This window comes from Bombina bombina, chromosome 6 (assembly GCF_027579735.1).
Source record: "Bombina bombina isolate aBomBom1 chromosome 6, aBomBom1.pri, whole genome shotgun sequence".
In the NCBI taxonomy this organism is placed as follows: domain Eukaryota; kingdom Metazoa; phylum Chordata; class Amphibia; order Anura; family Bombinatoridae; genus Bombina; species Bombina bombina.
The window spans coordinates 1,012,836,367-1,012,850,586 of record NC_069504.1 but is presented as its reverse complement, the minus strand read 5'-3'; the positions used below and the strand labels follow the sequence as shown (position 1 = coordinate 1,012,850,586).

Below are 14,220 nucleotides of genomic sequence, written 5' to 3'. Positions count from 1 at the left end.
TATCAGATCGGGATGATTTCACTCCGCCATCTAAAAGATGGCGGACAAGTTAAGGAGCAGCGGTCTTATGACCTCAGCTTCTTAACTTCCATTTTTGTTTAAAAATGAATATAAATATAGTTTTATACTAAGCTCTAAAATGCAAGATTAAAATACTTGTAGGTGCCCAGTTTATATTCAGCCCTTCTTTAGTTTAAAAAAAAAAGGGTAAGAAAATAATAATAATAATAATAATAAAGTAGTTTAATAATACTTTTTAAAGTAAAATAAAAGATGTTAATCAATCACTTACGTCATGAAGAGGATATGCTGACTCGTAGACATTGTTTGCTATTAATGTTGTAATACCTTTTAAAGACATTTATAAAAATAAATGCGTTAGACTTCATTGTTGAATTATTTACACACGCATACTTTGTTTGCTCCAAAAGCTTCATTCAAAATAAAAGAAAACGTCAGCAAATTCAAATTCATGTGACATTTTGACTTCTAATTGAACAGTAAACAAGAATGAAATACATATGGTAAGGTAAAGTATATTATGTTCATGCTTTTGTCTTCTTGCATTTACTAGTCATTTGGAAAATTTGAGCAAATACATTGTACACATAGCATTTGCTCTCTTGGTGGAAAATTCAAATAAATTCAACAATTCAATAAGCAAATATGTTTTATACTATTGTATTTCCTTTTGAATGTATTAAATTCTAGCTATGTGCATTCAGAGGTATCAGACTTGCACTAACAATAGCACACCACTTGTAATCTGGTCCATGGTATCAGAAAAGACTGTTTAAAAATAAAGGGACAGATTACAAGTGGAGCGCTAAATATCGCTAATGTGCGCTGGTATTACAAGTTAACAACAATGCAAACACGAGATCACGTTTGCATTTCTGGGAAGCATTGTGCTCACAAGAGCACGCATCCTTAGGCTTCTATCGGAGCCTCGTTCTGATGCCGTCAGAGACGCAATCAGAACCTAGCACAGCGAAGGGGGTAAGTAGCACAGTGATGTGCAAAAAATATAAATGTGTGTATATATGCTGATATACATATATACTTATGTGTTAATATGTGTACATACACATATTAACAAATAAATATTTCTTTATATAAGCATATACATATATATCTACTTGGAACATACAGTTCAGTGCCTTTTTATTTCTAACACCCTTATCCCACCAACTTTAAAGCCCCAAAACTGCCTTGTGCAGTTGTTTTTAACTTTAAGAAAAGCTACACTTTTTTCTTATTAAAAACGATAATGTCCTCTTATTTTAGAAAATTAGCCAGAGATCTAATCTCTGATTAATTTTCTGAGCGCTAATTTCTAATTACACTAGAAATATGAGTGTGCAAATTCCAATGTTGCCTTGAGGTTTGTAAAATTTCTTACAATTACAATAAATTTCTGTTGCGTTGCAACAGGATAACACATTAGCCAAGTCTTACTATTTTTAAAACACATTAACATCTTATTTACTGCAATTAATTTACAAAAGCCAAACTCCATCCACTATTTGCTCTATTTGGAGGAGTCAATCCGGGCTTTAGCAAGGTTAGCCACAGTGAAAGTTGGTATAAAGTGCTCTGTTTTGTAGGGGTCCATTTAGGAAGCAGCAGAAGCTGCTTCCGACCCACTCTGCTTCATGTCCGCCTGAAGCGGAAGTTAAGAAGCAGCGGTCCTAAGACCTCAGAGGTGGCGGACAGCAATCAGCCCGATCAAATACGATCGGGTTGATTGACACCCCCTGCTAGTGGCCGATTGGCCGCGAATCTGCAGGGGGTGGTATTGCACCAACAGTTCACAAGAACTGCTGGTGCAATGATAAAATGCCGACAGCGTATGCTGTCAGCATTTATCGATGTGCGGCGGACATGATTCGATATAGCGGATCATGTCTGTCCGCACCATGGTAAATATTCCCCGTAGTAGGGATGTCAGCAGGGAGCTTTCATGTTCTAAGAAGTAGAAAATGTTCAATTGCTAGAGCTAAATTGCATGTAAAGGGGGCATAGAAAATCATGACAATATATTGCAAAGTTGTTTTATTATGCATAACTAAACATTTTATATAAAAATTGCAATGTGTTTAGTGCCCATTTAACATTTAATAACTACACAATATATTTGTTGCCTTGCTATAGAATATCATATCAGACAAGTGTAATCATTTTAAAACAATTTAACACTTTTATGCTGCAATTGTTTTCCAAATAATCTCTACCCAACACTTGCTTTATTTGGAGGAGCCAATTTAGACTTTTTACTGGAGTAACATTGTTTTGCAGTTTGCTATCTGACGACCTCTGCTGAGGCCAATACAATAAGATATGCAACAGGGAGAGGTCTTCAGTGTGCACTTCCAGTTCTGAGACTTAGAAAACCCAATAAAAAAGGTCAAAATAAATAATGAAAGTATATTGCAGAATTGTTTACTTTTTTTTTTAATAAACATAACCCCATCCGATTAGTCTCCAATTTCTGAAGAGGACCAATAATTATCTTAAAAAGCTAGGGGACTAATTACATTTTTAAATTCTGAAGGAATGCTCAATATTTACAAATGCATTTAATAAAGGAAATCCTAAAACCCTGCCTTGAATTAAATTAACAGCAAAATTAAGAGGATATAATTGACCTAAGGTTTTAATACAGTACTTACAAAGCTCCAATCAGTGGTAGTTTCAACATTCAATAAACAAGGGGGGAGGGGTTGCAATTGGCAAAAAAGTATGTGGGAGGGCCACAGGTGACCTGTGGTTAGAGTTTGGTGGTGCAATGTATTACAGGGTCGTTAGGAGTGTGATTGGGCCACAACTGATGTAGCTTGGAGTAGCTCTTTTGTCCCTTCTCCTCAGCAAACCAGGGGTCCAGCTGAACAATTACCCACATGAACTACTGCAGAACTAACACACTGGGGGGTAGTTATCAACGTGTCAACTTTCCTGCCTTCGCTGGCCCAATACGCCCGCCTAAGCTCGCCTCACATCGCCGCCGCGGACCTGAAAAAATTTGCCTAAGTTATCAAAAAGTCGTGGGGCGATGAGCAGCGGACTGTGAGAGTTATCACTCATCCGATCTCGCTGCTCTTCGGCTGTTTGACAGCTTTCTTGCTAGCCTGTCACTAAGCACTCACACTAAACTACACTGTTCTACCCCCTATACCGGCGCCCCCGGAGCCCCCCGCAACTAAATAAAGTTACTAACCCCTAAACCGCCGCTTCTAGACCCTGCCGCAACTCTGATAAATGTATTAACCCCTAAACCGCCGCTCCTATACCCCCCCGCAAGTCTTATAAATGTATTAATCCCTAAACCGCCACTCCCGGACACCGCTGCCACCTACATTATACCTAGTAACCCCTATACTGCCCCCCCTATACCGCCGCCCCTATCCTGCTGATCCCGCACCTCGCCACAAATAAATAAATAGTTTAACCCGTAAACCGCTGCTCCCTGAACCCGCCGCAACCTATATTAAATTTATTAACCCCTATCCTGCCCCCCCTACACCGTCGCCACCTATAATAAATTTATTAACCCCTATCCTGCCCCCACTACACCGCCACCACTGTAATAAAATTATTAACCCCTAAACCTAAGTCTAACACTAACCCTAACACCCCCCTAACTTAAATATTAATTAAATAAATCTAAATAATATTTCTATTATTAACTAAGTTAATCCTATTTAAAACTAAATACTTACCTATAAAATAAACCCTAATATAGCTACAATATAAATAATAATTATATTGTAGCAATCTTAGGATTTAATTTTATTTTACAGGTACCTTTCAATTTATTTTAACTAGGTACAATAGCTATTAAATAGTTATTAACTATTTAATAGCTTACCTAGCTAAAATAAAGAGAAATGTACCTGTAAACTAAAAACTAACCTAAGTTACAATTACACCTAACACTACACTATACTTTAATAAATTATTCCTATTTAAAACTAAATACTTACCTCTAAAATAAACCCTTAGATAGCTACAATATAATTAATAATTACATAGCTATATTAGGATTTATATTTATTTTACAGGTAACTTTGTATTTATTTTAGCTAGTTAGAATAGTTATTAAATAGTTATTAACTATTTAATAACTACCTAGCTAAAAGAAATACAAAATTACCTGTAAAATAAATCCTAACCTAAGTTACAATTAAACCTAACACTACACTATCATTACATTAATTAAATAAATTAACTAAATTTAATAACTATTCTAACTAGCTAAAATAAATACAAAGTTACCTGTAAAATAAATATAAATCCTAAGATAGCTACAATGTAATTATTATTTATATTGTAGCTATCTTAGGGTTTATTTTACAGGTAATTATTTAGTTTTAAATAGGAATAATTTATTAAAGTATAGTGTAGTGTTAGGTGTAATTGTAACTTAGGTTAGTTTTTAGTTTACAGGTACATTTCTCTTTATTTTAGCTAGGTAAGCTATTAAATAGTTAATAACTATTTAATAGCTATTGTACCTAGTTAAAATAAATTGAAAGGTACCTGTAAAATAAAAATAAATCCTAAGATAGCTACAATATAATTATTATTTATATTGTAGCTATATTAGGGTTTATTTTAAAGGTAAGTATTTAGCTTTAAATAGGAATAATTTAGTTCATAATAGAAATATGATTTAGATTTATTTAATTAATATTTAAGTTAGAGGGGTGTTAGGGTTAGTGTTAGACTTAGGTTTAGGGGTTAATAATTTTATTACAGTGGCGGCGGGGTAGTGGGGGGCAGGATAGGGGTTAATAAATTTAATATAGGTTGCGGCAGGGTCAGGGAGCGGCGGTTTAGGGGTTAAACTATTTATTTATTTGCGGCGAGGTGCGGGATCGGCAGGATAGGGGTTAATAACTTTATTATAGAGGGCGGCGGTATAGGGGGGGGCAGGATAGGGGTTACTAGGTATAATGTAGGTGGCGGTGGGCTCCGGGAGCGGCGGTTTAGGGGTTAATATGTATAGAGTAGCTTGCGGTGGGCTCCGTGAGCGGCGGTTTAGGGGTTAATCATTTTATTTAGTTGCGGCGGTGTAGGGGGGACAGATTAGTGGTGTTTAGACTCGGGGTACATGTTAGGGTGTTAGGTGTAGACAGCTCCCATAGGAATGAATGGGATGTCTGGCAGCAGCGAACTTGTACTTTCGCTATGGTCACACTCCCATTGATTCCTATGGGATCCGCCGCCTCCAGGGTGGCGGTTTGAAAATCAGGTACGCTGGGCCGAAAAAGTGCCGAGCGTACCTGCTAGTTTTTTGATAACTAGCAAAAGTAGTCAGATTGTGCCGCACTTGTGTGCGGAACATCTGGAGTGACGTAAGAATCGATCTGTGTCGGACTGAGTCCGGCGGATCAAAGTTTATGTCACAAAATTCTACTTTTGCCGGTCTCTAGCCTTTGATAACTAAGGCGAATCAGCCTCGCCACAAATACGCTGCAGAATTCCAGCGTATTTGAGGTTGACGGCTTGATAACTAACCCCCCATTTCTCATTGAGCATTTCTGCAAATAATGGCAAACACTTTGTAGATCTTTCTGCTCACCTCCAATGTACACCAAATTAGTATAATGATCATTAAACCAACATAGGTTTTCTAGAAGACATTATAGTCCATAAACTGGTTCAGTCATAGGGCTCGATTTAACATGCTGCAAATGCAACTGTTTCCGCATGAGCCTTCAGGCTCGCCGGAAACATAAGTTAAGAAGCAGCGGTCATAAAACCCCTGTCCCGTTAACTTGTCTGCCATATCTGACGTGGCATACAGAAATCATCCCAATTGGATACGATCGGGATGATTGACACCCCCTGCTAGAGGACGATTGTCCGTGAATGTGCAGGGGCAGCATTGCACAAGCATTTCACCAAAAATGCTTGTGCAATGTTAAATGCCGACAGCGTATGTTGTCCGCCTGACAGTTAATAAATCTACCCCATACTGTTTAATGCATCATACAGATGACTGCAGACACATCGGGCCTATTTATCAAAGGTCTTGTGGACCTGATCCGACAGTGCGGATCAGGTCCGCAAGACCTCGCTGAATGCGGAGAGCAATACGCTCTCCGTATTCAACATTGCACCAGCAGCTCACAAGAGCTGCTGGTGCAACGCCGCCGCCTACAGACTCGCGGCCAATCGGTCACCAGCAGGGGGGTGTCAATCAACCCGATCATACTTGATTGGGTTGATTTCTGGCGATTCCTGTCCACCTCATCAGAGCAGGCAGACAGGGTTATGGAGCAGTGGTCTTTAGACCGCTGCTTCATAACTGGTGTTTCTGGCGAGTCGGAAGACTCACCAGAAACACGGGCCCTCAAGCTTCGTTCGGAGCTTGATAAATGGGCCCCATTTACTCATCACAAATAACTGTTTATATTATGGTTGCCTCAAAAGTATCTTCTCTTGTCCCTAAAATTGTTTGTCACCTTTAATATGCAAATTAAGCCTTTCCTGTCTTCTGAGAGGAAATTGTCTTTGTAGTCAAGCCCTACGTCAAATAAAACCATAGTTCCATTTCAATATGATAAAGAGTTTACAGTTAGCCTAATGTTTAAACAGGAAATATTTCATTACATTCTGCAGAAGGGAAGACATTTAATAATAAAGATTGGTATTTTATTAATACTGAAAAATCCCAATGAATGGCAAATAACCCACTGAACTGCATAAGTTATATGCTTATGTCTTATATGAAAAATGGCCTTAAAGGGACATGAAGCCAAAATATCTCATGATTCAAAAAGAGAACATCATTTAAAAAAACTTTCCAATTTAGTTCTGTTATCTAATATGCTTCCTTCTCTTGGTATCCTTTGTTGAAAATCATACCTAGGTGGGCTTAGAAGCAGCAAAGCACTACTGCTAGCTAGTTGCTGATAGGTAGCTGCACATAAACAACTGTTGTAATTGGCTCACACAATGTGTACAGCAAGCTCCCAGTAGCTGCTTCTACAAGAAAAGATACCAAGAGAATGAAGCAAATTTGAAAATTGAATTAAATGGAAAGTTGTTTAAAATTGTATGCGCTATCTGAATCATAAAATTTAAATTTAGGGTTTCATGTCCCTTTAAGATATTTACCAAGATTTTGCGCTGGAGGGATACTTTACTCTAACTTTATTTTGCCATTTCCGAGAACTCAAGAGATACAATAATTAAAAAACATATTGAGTATGATTATATTTTATCCTTTGTTTTACCCATTTTAAAAATGGTACTACTCTGTTCTAAGTTATGTATGGCATTTTACAGGGTAAAGAAAACTGCGGCATATTTGGGTATGGGCAGTAGTAAACAATGTAGGAGCAGTAGGTAAAAATAAAAATGCACAAAAAAATAAATGTAGATTTATTTTTTCAGCATAATTAGTGAAGTATTTTGTGAGGGTTTTGTTTGAAAATCCATATCCAAATCTTTTCAAAAAGTCTTCCATTTAGCATAATTTTCAATAGTGTGTAACATTTTAATGGTGATCTAAAAACCCTGGTGTCTAAAAGCTTCAAAACATCAAGGTAAATACTTATTTAGTATTAAAGGGACACTGAACCCAATTTTTTTCTTTCCTGATTCATATAGAGCATGCAATTTTAAGCAACTTTCTAATTTACTCCTTTTATCAAGTTTTCTTCATTCTCTTTCTATCTTTATTTGAACAAGAAGGCATCTAAGCTAAGGAGCCAGCAATTTTTGGGTTCAGAACCATAGACAGCACTTGTTTATTGGTGCTGTCCAATCAGCAAGGACAACCCGGGTTGTTCACAAAAAATGGGCCGGCATCTAAACTGACATTCTTCCTTTTCAAATAAACATACCAAGAGATTGAAGAAAATGTGATAACAGGAGTAAATTAGAAAGTTGCTTAAAATTGCATGCTCTATCTAAATCACAAAAGAAAAAAATTGGGTTCAGTGTCCCTTTAACTGTGAATCTTGTAATTATAATTGCCGGCAGGTTAAGTCAGTGGATGGGCAACATCTCTTGATATGATAATCGTAATATTCCTCTCACTATGAATATGGTTGCTCTTCTCCAGAGAATACAATTTGCTCTTCAGCTGGGAACAAGTTTATCCTATAATACAAAATGGCGTATCAAATGCCACCTATAGAGAACTGATAGAAGTCATTTCCATATGCCAAGCCAGCTTCTTTACTGCATGTGGTAAGTTATAGTTATAATAAATGCCTAAGGCCAGTAAAAATATCATTTTAATCAAACCGGGGGTTGACTATGGAAAGAATGCACGTGCTGACTTACTAAATGAACCTGCATTCAAAAAACTGTGTCAGCAAAGAAGTGTGTCCAAGTAGCAAAATGGAAAAATCAATATCAAGAACATAAAAAAGCTAGACACGAATCTGTAGCTGAAACATATCTCAGAAAGCTGAATTTATGTAGGTATTGAATTGTGTACAAGTACCGGAAATTTCAAAATACAATATAAAGTATTCCACAATTTAAACTCTGTATGGCATGAATACATAGCTGTGGGGCTGGGTGTAGGCTTTCCAGCTTTTGGCCAAGAACAGTAATTAAAGGGATATTAACCCCAAACATGATATTTTGTGATTCAGACAGAGCATACCATTTAAAAAGGTTTCCAATTTACTACTATTATCAAATTTGCTTCGTTCCTATGATATTCTGTGTTGAAGAGTTACCTAGGTTGGCATTTGGAGCACTACATGGCAGGAAATAGTGCTGCCCTCTAGTGCTTTTGCAAATTGAAAAACATTCTTGCAAAATTGCTGCCATATAGTGCTCCGCAAATGGGCAGCTCCTAAGCTTAAGTCCTTCCTTCTCAACAAAAGATACCAAGTGAATGAAGAAAAATTGATAATAGCAATAAATTAGTTGTTTAAAATCGCATGCTCTAATTGAATCATGAAATAAAAATATTGGGTTTCATATCCCTTTAAATACTCATTCTTTTTTTTTTTAATAAAGATTTTGCTTCAAAACTGGTATACTGTGTAAGTTATAGCCACCATGATTGTTTTAAGGGGTGGGATGAAGTAAATAAGCAATTTATTTTCAGTAACAAATTAGCATCTAGATTTTGAGTTTTGCGCTAAACAGGGTGCGAAACGAACGCAACAAAAGTTGCGTTATTTCATTCTCCATTGCGCTGCCTTTACGAGTTACTGAAAAGCCTACTTGTGCATGCGATATGGTGGCGTTAAGCTCCATACCACACAAAAGCCAAGGGCTGCTTTGACGTGCTTGTGCACGCTTTCAATGGGGAGAGAGTGTTAGAAAAAAAACTAACACCTGCGATCATGGAATGGAGATTGCCGTAACGCAACCCCATTGATGTCTTTGGGAAATAGAAAGTTACGTTTAAATCTAACACCCTAACATAAACCCCAAGTCTAAACCCCCCTAATCCGCCACCCTCGACATCGCCATCACCTATATAAAGTTATTAACCCCTAATCTGCCGCTCCCCACATCGCCGCCACTAATAAAAGTTATTAACTGTTATTCCACTGCTCCCTGACATCACCACCACTATAATAAAGTTATTAACCCCTATTCCCCCGCACCCCGACATCACTGCCACTATAATAAAGCTATTAACCCCTATTCCACCGCTCCCTGACTTCGCCGCCACTAAATAAAGTTATTAACCCCTAAACCTCCAGCCTCCCACATCTCTGCCACTAAATAAACCTATTAACACCCCATAACTTTAAATTAAAATTACAATATAACTCTATTTAAATAAATAAAAAAATCCCTGTGAAAAAAATAAACCTAACATTAAACTATAAATTAACCAAAGATAACTAATCTAATAAAATAAAAAATACTACCAATTAAAATATCTAAATTACAAATTTAAAAAAAAAAATAACTACGAAAAAAAATAAAAAAAATCTAAATTACATTTTTTTTAAAACTAATCCTACAAAAAATTTACAGATTACAAAAAATATGAAATTATAAAAAATAAAAACAATTACACCTAATAAAAATAAAAAGCCCCCCCTAAAATAAAAACACCCCCTAGCCTACAATAAACTACCAATAGCCCTTAAAAGGGCCTTTTGTTGGGCATTGGCCTAAAGAATTCAGCTCTTTTACCTGTAAAAAAATACAAAGTCCCCCCAACAGTAAAACTCACCACCCAACCAACCCCCCAAAATAAAAAACCTAACTCTAAAAAAAAAACTAAGCTACCCATTACCCCAAAGGGGCATTTGTATGGGCATTGCCCTTAAAAGGGCATTTAGCTCTTTTGCATTGCCCATAAAAAGGCATTGAGCTCTTTTCCAAGTGCCCATCTCTAATATAAAAGAAAAACCCACACAAAAAAAAATATTAAAAAAACTAACACTAACCCCAGAAGATCTACTCACGGTTTCTGAAGTCCGGACATCCATCTCCATCCAGGCGGCAAGGATTTCATGCAGGCGGTGAGGTCTTTATTCATCTCAAGGGCCTCTTCTATCTTCATCCCGGCGGCGCAGAGTGGAGCCATCCTGGAAGCTGATTCAATCCTGCACGGAGCGTCCTCTTCATACGGTCACCGATGTACGCTGAAGTTAAATGCAAGGTAGCCATTTCAAAATGGCGTCCCTTGCATTCCTATTGGCTGATTTGATTCTTCAAATTCAAATCAGCCAATAGATTGAGAGCTTCTGAAATCCTATTAGCTGTTCAAATCAGACCAGCCCGTCTGGCACCAACAAGCATGCCACATTCAAAGTCACTTAAATGCCCTTTCTTCCCCATTCGGATGCTTGGTTTGAACTTCAGCAAATCGTCTTTACCACGTCTACATGTCTAAATGCATTGAGTTGCTGCCATGTGATTGGATGAGTAGCAATTTGTGTTACCAAGCAATTGAACAGGTGTACCTAATAAACTGGCAGGAGAATGTATATATATATATATATATATATATATATATATATATATTTACAGATTATATATATATATGTATATATATATATATATATATATATATGCATACAAAGAGAGAAGCGCTCTACCAGGAACGAACAACAGCTCAGTGGCTTGTTCTATGGCGATTTACCACCCGGAGGCAACCTCTTTTAGACCAGTGTGCTTTTCACAGAAGAAAACTTTCCTGAAGTATATCAGTCTGATCCCGCCAAATAAGGTCAGTCCAGCCCCGAAATACCAGGCAATTCTCCTCTGAACAAGGAACATGACAACCCCAGACGATCGTTTCGGCCTCCTATGGGCCTCGTCAGTGAGGTGCAGCCACATTCCTCTAAGCACACTGGTCAAGGAGTCCACGTCTGGTTTCCCCCATCACCCATAGGGAGACTTCCCCAGGGTCATAATAATTTGCATACAAAGAGAGAAGCGCTCTACCAGGAACGAACAACAGCTCAGTGGCTTGTTCTATGGCGATTTACCACCCAGAGGCAACCTCTTTTAGACCAGTGTGCTTTTCACAGAAGAAAACTTTCCTGAAGTATATCAGTCTGATCCCGCCAAATAAGGTCAGTCCAGCCCCGAAATACCAGGCAATTCTCCTCTGAACAAGGAACATGACAACCCCAGACGATCGTTTCGGCCTCCTATGGGGCCTCGTCAGTGAGGTGCAGCCACATTCCTCTAAGCACACTGGTCAAGGAGTCCACGTCTGGTTTCCCCCATCACCCATAGGGAGACTTCCCCAGGGTCATAATAATTTGCATACAAAGAGAGAAGCGCTCTACCAGGAACGAACAACAGCTCAGTGGCTTGTTCTATGGCGATTTACCACCCGGAGGCAACCTCTTTTAGACCAGTGTGCTTTTCACAGAAGAAAACTTTCCTGAAGTATATCAGTCTGATCCCGCCAAATAAGGTCAGTCCAGCCCCGAAATACCAGGCAATTCTCCTCTGAACAAGGAACATGACAACCCCAGACGATCGTTTCGGCCTCCTATGGGCCTCGTCAGTGAGGTGCAGCCACATTCCTCTAAGCACACTGGTCAAGGAGTCCACGTCTGGTTTCCCCCATCACCCATAGGGAGACTTCCCCAGGGTCATAATAATTTGCATACAAAGAGAGAAGCGCTCTACCAGGAACGAACAACAGCTCAGTGGCTTGTTCTATGGCGATTTACCACCCGGAGGCAACCTCTTTTAGACCAGTGTGCTTTTCACAGAAGAAAACTTTCCTGAAGTATATCAGTCTGATCCCGCCAAATAAGGTCAGTCCAGCCCCGAAATACCAGGCAATTCTCCTCTGAACAAGGAACATGACAACCCCAGATGATCGTTTCGGCCTCCTATGGGCCTCGTCAGTGAGGTGCAGCCACATTCCTCTAAGCACACTGGTCAAGGAGTCCACGTCTGGTTTCCCCCATCACCCTTAGGGAGACTTCCCCAGGGTCATAATAATTTGCATACAAAGAGAGAAGCGCTCTACCAGGAACGAACAACAGCTCAGTGGCTTGTTCTATGGCGATTTACCACCCGGAGGCAACCTCTTTTAGACCAGTGTGCTTTTCACAGAAGAAAACTTTCCTGAAGTATATCAGTCTGATCCCGCCAAATAAGGTCAGTCCAGCCCCGAAATACCAGGCAATTCTCCTCTGAACAAGGAACATGACAACCCCAGACGATCGTTTCGGCCTCCTATGGGCCTCGTCAGTGAGGTGCAGCCACATTCCTCTAAGCACACTGGTCTAGGAGTCCACGTCTGGTTTCCCCCATCACCCATAGGGAGACTTCCCCAGGGTCATAATAATTTGCATACAAAGAGAGAAGCGCTCTACCAGGAACGAACAACAGCTCAGTGGCTTGTTCTATGGCGATTTACCACCCGGAGGCAACCTCTTTTAGACCAGTGTGCTTTTCACAGAAGAAAACTTTCCTGAAGTATATCAGTCTGATCCCGCCAAATAAGGTCAGTCCAGCCCCGAAATACCAGGCAATTCTCCTCTGAACAAGGAACATGACAACCCCAGACGATCGTTTCGGCCTCCTATGGGCCTCGTCAGTGAGGTGCAGCCACATTCCTCTAAGCACACTGGTCAAGGAGTCCACGTCTGGTTTCCCCCATCACCCATAGGGAGACTTCCCCAGGGTCATAATAATTTGCATACAAAGAGAGAAGCGCTCTACCAGGAACGAACAACAGCTCAGTGGCTTGTTCTATGGCGATTTACCACCCGGAGGCAACCTCTTTTAGACCAGTGTGCTTTTCACAGAAGAAAACTTTCCTGAAGTATATCAGTCTGATCCCGCCAAATAAGGTCAGTCCAGCCCCGAAATACCAGGCAATTCTCCTCTGAACAAGGAACATGACAACCCCAGACGATCGTTTCGGCCTCCTATGGGCCTCGTCAGTGAGGTGCAGCCACATTCCTCTAAGCACACTGGTCAAGGAGTCCACGTCTGGTTTCCCCCATCACCCATAGGGAGACTTCCCCAGGGTCATAATAATTTGCATACAAATATACGCATACAGAAAGAGAAGAGCTCTCTCAGGAACAAACAGGTGGAGCAGCAGCCATATTCCTCTAAATACATTTGACAAGAAGTCCACGTCTGTTTTCCATTATCACCCTTAGGGAGACTTCCCCCGGGTCATATTACAAATACATACAGAAAGAGAAGCACTTTCTCAGAAATGAACAACAGCTCAATAACTTGTTTTATGGCAATTTACCTTCTGGGTATAACCTCTTTTAGAACAGTAGTTGTTTTCACAGAGCATAACTTTCCTGAAGTATTTCAGTCTGATCCTGTCTAACAAGGTCAGTCCAGCCCTGAAATACCAGGCAATCCTCCTCAGGACAAGGGGCATGACAACCCCAGATGATCGTTTCAGCCTCCTTTTGGCCTTGTCAGTGCGGTGTAGTCATATTCCTCTAAACACATTGGGTAAGGAGTTCACATTTGTTTTGCCCCATCACCCTTAGGGAGACATCCTTAGGGTCATATTACAAAAAAATAAAAAAAGAGAAGCCCTCTGTTAGAAGCAAACAACAGCTCAATAGCTTTTTCTATGGCGATATTAAACCTGGCAGCCTTTTATATATGTATACTGTGTGTATATATATATATATATATATATATATATATATATATATATATATATATATATATATATATATATATATATATATATATATATATATAAAACTCCAATAGCACGTGTTCCAGCACTTCAACTTTGGTAATCCATACCGGACCTGGGTGCAA

General features: G+C 39.2%; 1 protein-coding gene across 1 annotated transcript in view; it reads right to left on the bottom strand.

Moving 5' to 3' along the window:
- Nucleotides 1-14,220, bottom strand: part of ANO2 (anoctamin 2) — an 850,080-nt gene that overhangs the window by 652,796 nt on the left and 183,064 nt on the right. Inside the window, exon 8 of the mRNA XM_053718733.1 lies at nt 293-348. Within this exon, the coding sequence (XP_053574708.1) occupies nt 293-348 (56 nt within the window). The remainder of the gene's footprint in view (nt 1-292; nt 349-14,220) is intronic.